The sequence below is a fragment of the Plectropomus leopardus genome, chromosome 3 (genome assembly GCF_026936395.1).
Source record: "Plectropomus leopardus strain MGB_pleo_1.0 chromosome 3, ASM2693639v1, whole genome shotgun sequence".
Classification (NCBI taxonomy): Eukaryota; Metazoa; Chordata; class Actinopteri; order Perciformes; family Serranidae; genus Plectropomus; species Plectropomus leopardus.
Window position 1 is genome coordinate 12,808,780 of NC_142178.1, and position 15,795 is coordinate 12,824,574.

At 39.3% G+C, this 15,795-nt stretch overlaps 1 protein-coding gene across 3 annotated transcripts in view; it reads left to right on the forward strand.

Moving 5' to 3' along the window:
- The window catches only part of prkcaa (protein kinase C, alpha, a), a 192,285-nt gene that overhangs the window by 162,042 nt on the left and 14,448 nt on the right, over positions 1-15,795 (forward strand). For all 3 annotated transcript variants that reach the window (XM_088075654.1, XM_088075653.1, XM_042484741.2), the window contains 2 exons: positions 896-1,003; positions 8,593-8,733. In XM_088075654.1, the coding sequence (XP_087931780.1) occupies positions 896-1,003; positions 8,593-8,733 (249 nt within the window). The remainder of the gene's footprint in view (positions 1-895; positions 1,004-8,592; positions 8,734-15,795) is intronic.

A 15,795-nucleotide genomic window follows, 5' to 3' on the forward strand; every position in this document is an offset into this window, starting at 1 on the left:
TTCAGTTTACCCTGTCTTTTGCTAATGCTGTTCTTCCTTATTGCACCCTCTTAAGTCAAATTGTTGTCTGATTTTTCTGCCCTGTTCAGCTTTATTCTTCAGAGAAAAGAGTTTATAAGTCTCCACACCGGTGATAGCTGTGGCTGGAGGCATTATGTTTTGGGTTGTCTGTCCATCCGTACTTAGGGAATATCCCATTTTATGAGCATGAAAGTTCAGCATTGAGCTCAGATTAAATCTTGGTGGTCAAAGGTCACTGTGACCCTGCATCTGTCTCATCATCATGAATGTGATATCTCAAGAACGTCTTTGAAGAATTCTTCAAATTTGGTACAAATGTTCACTTGGACTTGTGTTTTTGGCTCAAGAATTCATATGCAAATCATAACAGCATTTCACTCAGATGTCTAAGAGGACAAAATTATGAAGTGATGACATCATCATATACTAAATGTCAATGGTCAACTTCAATTTGACATTGTAACGTTTTGGAAGAAAAAAAACACGTTTCTGGTCATTATTCAACATCATAACTCAGGAACAAAAGGGGAGACATCTGTCAGATACTAAAATACTGACACTAATTTTGGGTGCTCTCCCTGAAACTGTGCTGATTGTATAGATCTTCTCTGCTTCTGGGGGAAAAATGTGTGTGAAGCATCCATGTTTTCACAGACATGGACGTAAACTTCAATTACAATTTGACTGGTGCCCGAATTTGGCCACAGAGAGGACACAAATCACAAAAAGGCAAAAGTACCACTGGTGGATCCCTGTGGTGCTCCATGGTGATGCCTTCCTTTTAGCAGTAAAAAGTTGTCAAGAGAACAGCATTTATTCACAATGTTTAAAATGGATGAAACACCAATATTATTCTTACTCCTTCCACCCCCAGCCTCCATTTGATGGCGAGGATGAAGATGAGTTGTTCCAGTCCATTATGGAGCACAATGTTTCCTACCCCAAGTCCATGTCCAAAGAAGCTGTCTCCATCTGCAAAGGGGTGAGTGGACGTTCTTTGCCATTAGGGGGACATTGTTGATGTTACAAACCAGTTTTTATGGTAACACCAAATCCAAACATGGTAATAGGTATTCATAAAAGTTTAACATTGTACCTGCTGTAAGTGAGGCAGTTTCTTTCCATTTTTTGTTTCTGTTTAACAAACACATACAGAAAAAATGCACTGTCTGCTTTGAAACTTGCTTCTTCAGTCTTTTGTCCTGTTTAACTAGGACTTCTTTCCCCTGACGGTTTTCCCACCTGGCTGGAAAATCCTGTAAATCAGCATTTTAAGTCCTGTGTCTTTCACGCTCCTCACTGAAGCCAAAATAATTCTTCACGTAACAGGGCTACAAGCTCTTCCTGCTACTTGAACTTTAGGGAGAAAAACTGACAGGCTGTGTCACAGACTGCTGGAAGGCTTCTCTCAGCCTTCTGGAGTCAGACGTAACATATGGGAAGTCTGGTTCCATTTGCTGTAAGCATGAAGAGTTAGGCTTTTTTAAAATACTGGCTGGGAACTCATCTGCAAGTTTCCTCCTCTTCTCGCTCATTTCTTGTGTCTGTGACTTTCGCATGATTAAATTATTGAAGAAAGATAAGGTCATCCGACATACTTCTGACAAGTATGACTATAGCTCCATGAGCATGGTGTTTTAAAATTTTGTTGCATAATCAGTGTGGCCATTTTACAGAGTCTAACATATTCCAGATGCACAGTCATTGTTAGAACAGTGGGCTTACTAACTAGAGTAACCAAGACAGTCTGGGGACTTATATTATCATATACTGTATACCACGGTGAAACTTCAGGGAGGTATGAAGGTATGTAAAATTAGATACTGCCCAAGCCTACTCCTGAAAACCCAAATAACACTGGCATATACAGTATCACATGTCTTGATCACAAAATGCTTTATTTGGAAAAAGGCCTGATTTGAAATGTCCAAAGGAATATGCGGTTTACACGACCTGTTTCAAATTCAAAAGTATTCATAAAAATTGTGGAATATTACTTTGTGTGTAATGGTACTCAGTATATCAGTACAGGACCTAATGCACTAAATTGTTAATCAGCCACAGAGGAACATCAAAGACTCACCTGAAAACCAGTCACATCTGTATGCTGTTTTTGTTCCACAAAAAAGAAAAAAAAAATCATATTAAGTGATGTTTTTTTTTTCCTTCCAAGCCTTCAATCTGCCTCCTTTATCGAAACTGTGGCATGACTATTTGGTAGCAGCACCAATCACTCTACACAAACCAGCTTACACATATAAATTGATCAGCAAAGCATTATAGAGCCTAACAAACAGTTGCTCTTATTAGTTAAACCAGCCACAAATAGTCACTATCTCAGTAAGCTATTTTAAGTCAGATCAGTTTCTGGACAAACCCATCCACTGTTATATCAAGTATAGAACTCTGCCAACATGTATTTAATTGCTAAGAGAGACTTTTCACACTTTGGGATTAAGAAAGATTTTCACAGATCACTCCTCCTTCCTAACTTTCTCTCCATATGTATGTCTGTTTTCTGCCCACTTTGTGCACACATCTTGGAATGACTATAGACATAATCAAGCTATATATAGTTGTCTGATCGTAATGGCCAAATTCAAAATACAGCGTGTGGTTTGGCATTTCTTGTTGTAGTCCAGCACTGGCTTTGTTGGTGACAATTTTTGATTACATTAAACTGATCTACGATGTGTTAATGAAATGCAGTTTCTGCTGCCATGGGTATGTGGCTGCTGGACGTTCAGAGACAGAGGGGGACAGAGACGTACAGTGGGTCAGTGCAAGTCAAGCAGGCAGATACTGGGACATCGCGACTGTTTTGTCTCCTTTTATGGCAACAGCAGAAGGTTTTCTAAAGCAAATGAAAGTCGAAAGCAACAAAGAAGAAGGATTTAAAAAAACAAAAAAAACCTGCGTGCTTGGGTTTATTTAGGACACTTACCTAACGGATTCCCTGAATCTCAGTGAAATTTGCAGTCTGCTCCAGTTCACTGCCTCACAGAATAAACAATAAGGCAAAAATCACATGTAGGAATTGTGCATCCTTTGTATGAACTTGATTGGCACTTTGTATGTATATGGTCATCTTAAGGGGAGCTGGTGTACATTAAATATGGACAGTTTTGGCAGCTATCACAGTCGCTGTTGACATGAGGACTGTTTGATCATTAAAAATGATTACTGCTGTTTAGCATCAGCAGCGAGAGAAGTGCTTGTAGTCCTTGAAGATACAGTAAGACTAACAGTCAGAAAAAAGATTATAAAGTATGTGTAAATAAAGCTTGCATTCCTTTAAATGTCCAGAAATGCTCACTGGGGTTAGAGAAAAGCACATATTTGTGTATGTGTGTGCATACAAGGAATTTAACAGTGAAAGTGGCAGTTTTATTTCTGTCCAGGGGCAGTGCAAACTCAATGAGCCGTGCAGTAACACGCTTTGTCTCCTTGTCCCTTCCTCAACTCCACTTGTTTCACTTTGTCCGCCTTTTTCCTTTTGCCATCCTTTTCTTCCTCCGTCTTTTTCTTAGCCGAGTGTGTGTGTGTGTGTATGTATGTGTGTGAGTGTTGACCTGGTCTTGGCCCAAGTCCCTGTCTCAGCCCTTGTTTGGCATGGCTGCAGCACTTCCTCTTAATGGATACATAGTGCTCGCCAGCAGCCTGGCACACAAAAGACAGGGAAAGGGAGAAATGGAAGAGGTAAAATAAACAAGAGAAAGCATGGTTAGAGGGAGATAAAGAGAGGGAAGAAGCGGAGGAGAATAAGAGAGCAAGATTGGTAGGGAGCAGGAGAGGTGATGTTGGAGAGAAGAACAGATTTTGACAGAAAGCTAAGGCTGATACAGCAATGGTTAGTAACTAAAGAGTTACTCATTAAAAAGGACAACAACACACAACAATACACTAAATCTGTAGTATGCATAGACTGTATAAAAATAATGGACATAGCCACTTTGATGCCACCTATTGGTTTGTGGACTTCCATTTTGAAGCCTCTAATTTGGCATTTTGGCCATCTTGAAGTTTTAGAGCCAAAAGTTACTTTGTTGTAGCAAGAGGTTGGATCTAACACTAGTGCTACCTCCTAGCTTGGTTAGCATGGTTCATTTACAGCTATAGTTAACTGTGATAATGCTGATGCTAACTTTAGCTAGCAAAATAAAATTTTAAAAAAACTGAACATCTGACAACGTAGAGGATCTAACCAAAAGGTGAATATGACTTCTGAGATGGTGAAAAATATTACAATTTACTTCTAGAAAGCGAAAACACTGAAATAGCGAAAGTTACGGCCAAGCCTTTGCCCTATGAATCTGTGGTAATACCATGGTTATATTAACTTATGTTGTCATTGTAGCAGCAACTTGTCAACGTTTTGTCAAGATGGTGCCCAGTTGTCACTTAAAGTGGCCAACCCCTAAGTTTGTATAAGTGTAAGCCTTAATAAATCATATACGGGCAAGTTATATAAATATTCACCCTTGTAAAGTTATCATGAAAGTGGATAATTAGCTATAGAGACCAAAACTTTTTTTTTATACCAAGCTGTAAATATGTCTTTTCTGCTGTAAAGTTGGACATTTTAATATTAGGGTCTTTGGAAGATTGACTTGCTTCTGGAGTCATCCTTCAAGTGGCCATTTAAGCAACAGCAGTTTCTGGCACTGCTACATTGACTTTATTTTTCAATCCCGGAGGTTGCCGCTTGGTTATATGCAAACATAGGTATGCTTGCAGAGTTTTATTTTGCAGCCATACAGCTAGTCTCTATTTTTAGCAAGCCCATGTATACTGAACAATTCATTACGTTTTAAATAGGTCACAGATGTAGATACACATTAGTCTCAGTAATGGGATGTACGTAAAGGGCATCCATTTCAATGCTGTTGTAGCACGTTAGATAGCTTGTAGAAAATGAGGGTGAGACAGGTACACACAAACATTGTGTTATGAGTGTGAATAATGACAAAGAGGCAAATATCTGCTGTGATTTTACCTTTCATTTGAAAAATTTCACCCTTTCCTAATTTACTGGAATGGATCTCTGGAGCGCTTTGGGAAAAAACAAAAAAAGCATCCAGCGAGTTTTCTGTTGTAATGCCAGCAGAAAAGGTCAAATTTAAGCTCATTTATTATTTGTTCAAGTGTGGTTTGTCTTTGATCAGATGTTTTGCCTTGGTAGATCCCCCGGCTCCCTCAGACTGGAGCACACTAAAGGATGATGTGTGTGTTTTGAAAGCCTTGATGTACTGAATCACACAGTTTTACCTGGCCAGACTCCCTGCTGACTTAGAGACCCCATCTGCTTTGTCTCATACTTTATCACTCTCGTTCGCCTTTCTTCTCCCCCTCTCCTCCCCTTTTCCATCAAATCTAACGACTTGATGCTCTCAGCGGAAACAGCAGGGTAACGAAGTTATATACACTTTGTGACCACATGCAACGAAACCTCTTGATGACAGTTCTTGGCGCGGTGCCATTGAGATTCGAGTGCTAACAGTTTTCAGACAGAACAATCAAATGTTCTGCGGGAAATATCAACACCATATTTTCTTCTTTCAGGAGAAAAGCTATCACATTCATGCAAAGTATTTCAAGAGTATAAGTACAAAAGGAAAAAGGAAAAGCTTGAGCATTTGATTGGCATGGTGGCAGGCCAGCAGTCAGTCAATTTCAAGGACATTTCAATGTGCAAGGTGTGTCATTTTAATGGTGACAGCCTTGTGTTTGCAGCAGGATGCTTTCACACCATCACTGACAGTCGTGTGAACAGCCAGAAAGCTGCAAATGACTTTTTCTTTCCCGTTAACAGCTGTCTGATGTTCTCTGCCAGCTGGATGCACTCCGCTAGTTCAGATGTGGCCCAGCCCATGGCTTGTATATCTTAGGGGCTTGCTGCAGGAAAGCTGGCTTGCAAAAGTTGTGCAAGTAGTTATTCAGCACTAAGAAAAGTTTTTCATTTTCACATGTCATTAATATGGCTGTATCTCTTAAATTATAAGTCAAAAAGAAAGTTCGGTAACGCATTGATGTATTTTTTTTTACACTTTTTGTATCTGCCGCATTTCTGTTCTTATGCAAATTCTACATACAAACAAATGTTCATGCAACCTGACGTCTGAAGCAATGCTGCACTATTAACTGATCACTTAATAGTTACAATCAACTGACTGAAAAAACATATAACTGATGAGAGTGGATATATTTAGATTTAGATAGTGAAATTTGATAGATAGAAAGAACACATCAAACGAAACACCTACACTGTGTATAATACAATCTGATACAATGTGTCACCCCAAAAACAGAGGTTTCTGTTCCATTGTGTCACTACAGCAGGACTGTAAACGCTGTACACAAACAGACAGAGAGAAAGACAGAGAGAGAGAGAGAGAGAGAGAGAGAGAGAGAGACAGAGAGAGAGAGAGAGAGAGAGAGAGAGAGCATGTAAGCAGAGCTAGCAGCAGTATTGATTGACAGCTTGAATTTTATATGAGGTTGCTTCCTTTTTTTCTTGTGCAATAGACAAGTTACCAAAATGTGAGGTCATTTTGAGCTCCTCATCTCACACTAAGTTCTTGAGAAGAGCAAAGCCCAGTTGCTAAAAAAAAGGCCACTCCTAAAGACACACACAGTTACAGCAGGAATTGTCCCTCCAAGTTCTGTTGCAGTAAAAATGGTGGCAAAGATGACTGGAAAGCTGGGATTTTTTTTTTCACCTCACATCAAGCCTAACTTTAGTGGATAGTGGTCCACAACATATTAGGTATGGAATTAAAATGTAGATACAACAGATTAAAATTAGGCCAAACATTTTTATGGATGACTTCTTGTTTTTAGCCAAGAGAATTTCCCGAAATGCCTTTTGCTCTCTGCTTTTGCTATATGATTTTGTTGAGGACTCATGTTTAGATAAGTTAGGAGTCAACAGTCAGTGACAGTATTAAACAGTCAATACAACCAATTTCAAAACAATTATGAATCACTGCAGCCACAAGACATTCTTGAGCATACAATCATGAATGAGGACACCAAATATTAGGCTGATTGGTCTGATAGTGTGTGACTTAAGCTGGTCCAGTAGTATGTGTGATTCCCTCCATGCTTAATTTTTGCAACAAAAAAAAAAAAGCATTTGTATTAACAATGGGGCCAAGGGGTATACTCTGAAGTGTACAGTGTCAGAGACTAGAATCTTCTTATCTAACCCTCTGCAAGAAAGTGAATAAGCATCTCACAAAATCTCAAACTCTTCCTTTAAAAAAAATCACCCAAAAAAATTTAATCACAAAACAAATATTGAATTAAATAATAATAAACTATAAGACTGAAAGTGCACATGTCTACCTTTGGTCAGAGGCTGTGGTAAGATAGCTTAACATGATTACAAAGTGTGATTGCTGAACATGTCACATAATTCGGGAGAACTGCCTGAGCTGGGTGTGAAGGTGTGTATCACAGATATTTAACTAGAGGTGCTGCAGTCTTGCATGCCTGTGTGACTTTGTATGTATGCATGTAGTCATTTAAAGAACAAACACTGCACACCATACCAGGGCATAGAAACCAGCTGATTTAAGCATTAAAACTAGCTCAGTCCAATAAAGAAGCATTTCCATTTTAGAGTTCAGTGTATGAATAAGTCAGTTTTGGCCTTGGACTGTCAATATTGAAACCCACCTGTCTCTCTGTCTGTCTCCAAGGCTTCTCTCCGTTCTTTAGCTATTCATTCAGGACATATCACTGTACTGACGTGGGAGTGGTAATGCAGATTATTTATGCAGATAGTATAACTATTGAAATTCCATATATACACTCACAATAACAAGCAGCTAATCAGTAATTGTGCTCCAATATCACTAGGAATTGCTTTAATGCATTTAAAATAGGCTCGTTTTTTTCCTCCTCCAGCCCAGCTCGTGTTCTGTTTATGCAATCTGCAAGAATTTACAGGCCCCTCTAACAGTAAACAAACATTTAAATTACTTTAAATTTGCGAAACATTACTTGCATAATTATGTTTAAGTAACACCAGTGGGCTTCTACATAATATAACAATGACAGATTTTGTTGTTTCCTGTGGGTGCTTTTTTATTATCTTGGTTTGCTTTTTTATAAAGTGTAAACTTTGTGCTCATGTGATTGGAAGTGGCAGCAGTTCTCTCAAGGCAGAAGAAGCAGAGGGATGGGAAAAAAACTATTATATCACTCTTTTTCAGACCCATCTGTTAAGCTGTCACTTACTGACCTAGAAACAAGGTGGAATCACATTACAAAACACATCAGTGACAGAACACAGAAGTGGGAGAAACTAAGTGTGGGTTTTCCTCATACACTAATAGCGATTGCTTTTTGAGAGATAAATCCAGTTGCTAATGTACATTGTTTTACTGTGAACTGAAAAAATTAAAATCTAAATCTCTGAAAGTGAAAATGTGCCTCATTTATGTAAACTTAATGAAACTGAAGAAAGGGAAAATGTTTTCCTCATTGGGGTACTTAATGACAGTGCAATTTAAAGGCTCTTTGTTCTGACTTCATGACCTCCTTTTTGTTTCTTACTATGAGCAGTTGATGACCAAGCACCCATCCAAGCGTCTGGGATGCGGCCTTGAGGGAGAGAGGGACATCAGAGAACACGCCTTCTTCAGACGTATCGACTGGGAACGCCTCCAGAACAGGGAGATACAGCCGCCTTTCAAGCCCAAAGTGGTAAGTACTGTGCACATACACTTTTACATTTGGTTATAAGTGTCTTAGGGTTTAATTTACACTTCATAGTCTAATTAAGTGTGAAACCACTTGGTGTAATTACTGTAACTAATGTCACGGTGATTAGTAGCCTCTCTCACATGAGTTTAGCCTTCATTAAAATAAGGCCATGTTCCCCATTACACTTGTCTGTTCCTGTCACAAAGGGAATGTTGCACCTTCGAGCTCTGTTTTCATCTGGTGCAAGGTGCAAAGTGCAGCACTGTGGCAGCAAAGAGGCATTTTCTTGAGATGCAGTCATTTCCTTACTGAGTCCTGTTAAAAATATTATGCTATCGTGTAAAATCTGAACTACATTTGGATGAAAACATGAATTCAAAAAAGCAAAGTATTCTGCCACAATAATACCTAAATTGCACCATCACTCACTGCACATAGCACACTTGACTGCACTTTGCATCATCCACCAAATTAGCAAGCTTTGGGGCAAATTCACAAAGACTGATGGCACAATGAATTGCATATCAATTGCAACCGCTATCTGCCCCGTCTCAAGGTCACAGAAGATAATGCACAAATGATATTAAAGTGCAAATGCGCCCAAAAAGTTTTGCAGGTGAGTGCGAATTGCCCTGTTTTGCGTGTGATTGCATCTATCCATGTTGCGAAGTTTAAAAGTTGCCTTTACCAAGAACACAGTAGACAGAACAGTGGTGAAAAGAAAAAGAAGAAAATCATTTTGTGAGCTTCAGGTCCCGACTGACCAGGTGCAGAGGCTCATCTGGCGTGACGATGGCTTCACCTGGTTATAATCATTGCTGCCCAAATCACTGGAAGTTCTGGGCTTGACACCCTTGATGAATGTGCTTCAATTACCATCAACTATCTGAGGATGCTAATAATTTCACTGTAATTGCGTGTGGCTATTAGTGATGATTGTTGTTAATTGGACTGCCTCTGCAGTGTAACTCATTCGCATTAAAAGGGGTCAAGGATCTTTATTGTGCAGGTTTAGCAGCTGCAGAATCTGTGCAGTCCATATATGAATTCTCCCATTTGTTTTTCTTTCTTTTGTCTCTCTTTGCCTCAATGCCATTAGTCCTGGTGCATTTATTCTCTTTGGCTTTACCAAGGTTGTGTTTCATTGGGCCTTTCAGTCATGATCTGTTATTTTAAGAAGCTCTAAAAACATTGCTTGCACTTAAAGAACAGTGCCATCCTCTTATTTTGTGCCATTCAGCATCCTATCTTTGTGCCATAAAGCAATCCTCAGTTGTCCCCTCAAATTTAGCACAATGTTCAATGCTTTTTTTGTCCAGTGGTCTTGATAGTCTATAGAAATTCTTCTTTCATTTATCTAATCGATGTCAGTATATTTTAACTGATTTATTACCCCCTCTTAGAGTATGCATTCAACACAATACAGGTAGAAAAAGACAAGTGAACAAATATAACTTCATGAACTTCTACATCAAAACAAACATGTACAGATGTCATCATCACTACAGGACAAATCTTTCTTAGCAAGACATTTTATGCCCCTCTTTACTCGCCTCGGAGAATGTGTTTTGCTGTTTGTTTACTAGCTGCAGTACCTCAGCCTTTAGTCAGATTTGTTAGGGAAGCTTATTAGTTAAAATGTCTCTAGTTACTGTCCTTAACTACGGTCATAGTGAGTTTGTGTGTTACGTTGACAGTGTTCAAATAAAATGAAACAGGTAGTGTATAATGTAGCAGTACAGACAAAGTTAGTTCCAAGTTATGTAATGTGTTATACATCGACTGTTTTGGAATGTCAATGAGATGCTTAAAACAAGATTTACACAAAAATATTTCATGTCTTTACCTCATGCTCAAGCTTGTACCTAAATCTCAACTGCCCAAATGTTTTCAAGAACCACCATCCCCAAGCAAAGCACACACACACACACACACACACACACACACACACACACACACACAGAGAAAATCCTTATCTGCACATGCCATATTTTATGGTGGGGTCACTCTCCTCAAGGCTTCCATTAACGTTACATCCAATATCATTTAGGGCACTTAAAATTCACTTTATCACTCTGAGAAATCCTTCTTGTTAATATTCTAAAACTTGCCATAAAAAAATGTCACGTCTTGAATATTTATACATATCATGGAATATTATAAAATTTTAAGTTTCAATGTACACAATTTATTGCACCACTTTTTAGTGTCTATTTGGAGTTGATAGCATATTTAGTGGAAAATTTCAGGAGACGACTTGTAACAAAGTTAAACGAATCACGCTGTAACGTAATGTAACGTTACTTGCATACGTCACTTAAATTATGTAACAAACATACTTATCTGAACCTAAACCATGACCTTTTTTTTCAAAAAGTTTCCTAATGTGCACTTGCAAGTTTTACTTACTAACGTGTTTAAAACTGCCACTGTTAGTATGTGCACGTTTTGCTGGTCTTCTCCAAGGTTTTATATGTTATTTTGAGAGCCGTTGCCTAGTGACCTATTCCATCGTTTAGGTATGATTGTGTGTTTGGGAAAAAAAAAAAATCTCTTTTGTAATTTAGCTGATTCCTTTTTTTTAATTTCGTCAGATCATAGTCACCCAGCTTCAGAAAATTCTATTCTTAAGTGGAGCGAACCATGACAGTTGTTAGCAGTGTTCAATTCTAGACAGTGGTGGATATAAGAAAGTAACCATATTGCATATTCTCGCTTTGATTGAAACTCAACTTGCTGTTGATGGTGCGTCAACATTTGATGTCTCTAGTATAATTACATACACAACCATTTACCAAGATGGTATAGTTGCCTTTGATGTACAACAACCATCCATCCATCCCTCCATTCATTCATTTCCTGTATCTGCTTATTCTGTGTAGAGTGACGAGGGTCAAGAAGTAGTACAGACCAAGAACAGGTCGCTGTAGTATTCCAGGGCTTCTCTGAGGCTTCAGTGTAGAATAATTCCACTATTACTGCACAAGCATCACACAATCACACCTCCACCAGTACATACGTCATAGATGTGTTGTTGGCACTCCAATATGCTTTGGGGATTTACAGTAAATGACCGTTGCCATTTACTAGAAATATTTACATTAGGTCTCACCATGTGAAGGTGGCTGTATCATAGCGGATATATTCATGTGTGTTGAGATAGCTGATGCAATCTGAATGCAGTCCTTTGTAACATTCCTATTAGGAGTCGCTGACAGTGCCCAGGAATGAGGAGAATGTAACATGCACAGAGGAAGTTACACCATTGGTGTTGTCCACCATTCATTTCAAGACGAATTTCAGAGTTTTAAATGATTTCACAATGATGCAAAAGAAGTCTGGATTAAACCGATATTATATACTTGAGTTTTGTGAAAACATAAAAAATTATATGGTCGACAGTAAAAATAAATAAATAAATGAAATTGGGGTGTTTGCTCAATACATAGAAGTTACTTTAAACACCTCAGTTTGCAACATAATACTGCCTTGACATGACACTTTTTATGGTCAAAACACAGCTGCAGGCGCAGGCTACTTATGGCATGCATTTTATGGGCCATAAATAATTTCAAAGCCTCTCATATGAATGTATAAATAATGTAACATCTATATATTATGAATGCATATCTCATATAGCTTACACTTTGCTGCACAGTGAGGGGTAGTTTTGAAATCCCTTGGGATTACACATGATCATGCAGAGCACACACACTTTCTCCCTGTGTCTTTCCATCATTTGCCCTCAAATATACGAACAGACAGTTACTGAGTCCATATAGAGTGTGTTTCTTTAAAAACAAAACAAAAAAACAACAGGCAACAGAGATGAAGTAGGTCACTCAGTGTCTTGTGTGTGAGTGTGTCTGTCTGTCTGTGTGTGTGTGTGTGTGTGTGTGTCCTTTACACATTCAGTTTAAATATTGTAGTTCTCTTCTGTTTCAACCCTCAAGGGCTCCAGTTCATCTAATAAGGTGAATCCTGACCTCTTTGTCCATGTAGTCCCCCGCTGAGTGGACATGCTGGGTGTCCTGGAAATGCTGTGTGTGCTTTGTGTGTGTATGTGTGAGTAAATGTATGTATGTGGGAAGGTTAAAGAAACTGAAGGTTAACAGAGATTGAGAAAAGCAGGGGAGGAAGATTTCCTTGCATGTACGCCTTGTCTCCCTGTGTCTACTTGCTGCATATGTGTGTGTGTGTGTGTGTGTGTGTGTGGGTGGGGTGGGGGGGGTGGGGGGTTCATTGATACTCGGAGGGAGAGAAGAAAGCTTCTGCACTTGTATATTTGTCCACGCTGAAGTTGCAAGGAGGTGGATGCATGCAAACGGGCATGTCCTTTTGCATGCTTGCATGGGTCTGGTTTCTGACGCAGAAAAGGGTGAAAGATGAGGAAAGACAGTGGGAAACCATTGTTGAATGCTCTCTGTTTCCACCATAACCTGCTCTATAATGATCCATCCTGTCCATCTCACTGTGCCATGTAGTACAGCACTGTTTCTGAGTCCATTATCACCAAATGGCTGTCATCATAAACCTCCCTCTCACCCCTCACCAGGTCTAACCCTGCCTCTCTAATCCACTCCTCCTCCTCTTTCCTTGTGCCTCTATCCCCGCTCAATCTCACTTCATCCGCCTGTGACAGCTGTGGAATTGCAATCAATACACCGGCTGCACCCAGCTGAGACATTTAAACCATCTGTGTTTATAGCACCAGGGCTTCAGACAGTGCGGAAGACACAACATTGTGTAGTAGAACGAGTGTCAGTGCAGGCTCGATTTATTGTCAATACATATTTACAGTACTGGATGCTGTCACCGTGCAGGTAACAAAACATAATTAAATGCCAGCCACATCCAGCGAGCTGTGCAGGCATGAAATCAGACAAATTTTTAAAGTAAAATGCCCTCGATGGCCACGTGTTTCACGCCCACTTGTGGATGGCAGAACATCCTTATGGCTGAAGGGAGCAGAGAGGGATGCAGAAAGTAGGTCAGATAGGAAGCTGCTGATTGATAGTGATGGGAGCAGTGAATGAAGGGAGGGCGAGAAAGAGTGGGAGGACTTATTCACTGCACAGAAGTCTTGGAACAGTGTCCAAGGAAGGGATGCCTGATGGGATACTTGGACACTCACACTCACACATGCGCACACATGCACGCACGCATGCACAGACACACACACACACACACACACACACACACACACACAGAAAATTATGGCAATATGGATGAGTTGTGACTCACTGTAGCTGTAAGAAAATGAGAGGCACACAGTGTTGCAACTTGACTGAGCATGTCTGCCTTTTCTCTTTTAGCTTAAAGGACATAAAAGGGAGCATTTTCAGTTTGTTTATGTTGTTATTTTTTATATATTTAGTTATTTATTTAATACGTAAAACTGTGAATCGGCGAGAATCCCGCAATACAATGCATATCACGATACAGGAGTTACGACACAATATATTGCGATACTTTAAGCAAGGTCATATATTGTAATTTTTTTCTAAATCTAATTTTAGGAGCTAGCGTTGTGCTTTTTATTACTCTGCCTATAACAGAGGCCTGTGCTCTTTGTGTTAACGCTAGGAAGAGTGTGCAGTTTTTGGATGTAAAACGGACCCTGGAACTTCCTTTTCGAATCTATAAAAATGCACATTGCAGCAGATATTATTGTATGTTTCACAAACACTAATACTGTGTCAGCCACTGACAGTTAGCCTACAAGCTAACAAGCTAACAAACACAAATGATAAAAGATACTAATCACACTTAGACATTCTGATATGTCTGCTAGTCGCAGATTTGGAGCACAACTGATTCCTCGTTTTAGTCTGGGTCTGACTGAGGTTCAAACATGTACCAATAAATCTCTCAGATGTTTCCTCTAATGCTAACTCTAGCCATCATGAGCGCTGGGGTTAGGGCTAGGGTTGGTCAACCTAGTGCAAGTGGAACTACTGCCATTACTGCAGGCAAATTTCATAATGAAGGAGAAAGAGTTGATCTGCTTGAAGAACCTTTTCAGTTTTTATAACATACTTATGTGCGAAAACCATGTTAAACAAAATAGTAGTATTAGCGTAAGTGTTTTTACAAAATTTAAAACGTGTCCGGAGAGGAACTGTAAAAGTACCATTCTTTGGAGCATGTGGTCATTTAAGGTTCTGGTTTAATCTTCATGCTTTATGCACCAATAACCCTGTGGATTCAACAGTGCTTTGTGATTTTCTCACATTGCAAATTCATGAAAAAGGGCACTGAGAGTGGTGTGGTAGATACATCCCACATAGTGCAGAAAAACATGTTTGTTAAAATGTGAAATAAATTAAAATCCCACGCTGCTTTGAAACACCTTACTTTCCTACTCTGCGCTTAGAAATTCTGCCTTATGTTCATAAAATATTTTAAGTTTAAATGACTGATGTCCCTCTGTTATCCATTCACTGCTGATGACAAGCCAAGGATTCATCAAAACAAAGTAAGATGTTCAGTAGATTATGACAAAAACAGATAACTTTCCATGCCAGTGACTTTAGAGAGATGAAGGAAGAGAGAGAGAGTCATGGCACAACTCTTATTGGAGACAGGCGCTCATTTACCATACTAAGTAGCTGAGTGTTCTTTTAATATGCTTGAGTGCAGAGGCGTGCGCGTCTGTATGTGTGCGGAGAGAGAGAGGGAGATTAAAGATGAGAGAAAGTAGGTCAAAAACCCATGTAGGACACTGTGTCACTGTGTATGGGAGGATGTATCAACAGCATAATAGCTTTGGCCTCACCCCATAAGGGTTGGCTGAATCTCAGGATGAGAAAATAGGAGATGTAAGGCCTACGCTGCAGTTTCTCCAAAAGGCCAAGTTTGTGTGTATCTGGAAATATCACAAAGGCAGTGGGGCAGATTTTAATAACCATGGTTCATAATCTCATTTTCTCCTTTTGATCTTGTTGGGCTAATCTTTTGAGCTTCGTTTATCGTATGAGAACAGCTATTATGAAATAGTTTTGAGTGTCTTCGAGGTCCTGTATTTGTAATGTGATGCTTTTTCACACAAAAAACAATGTC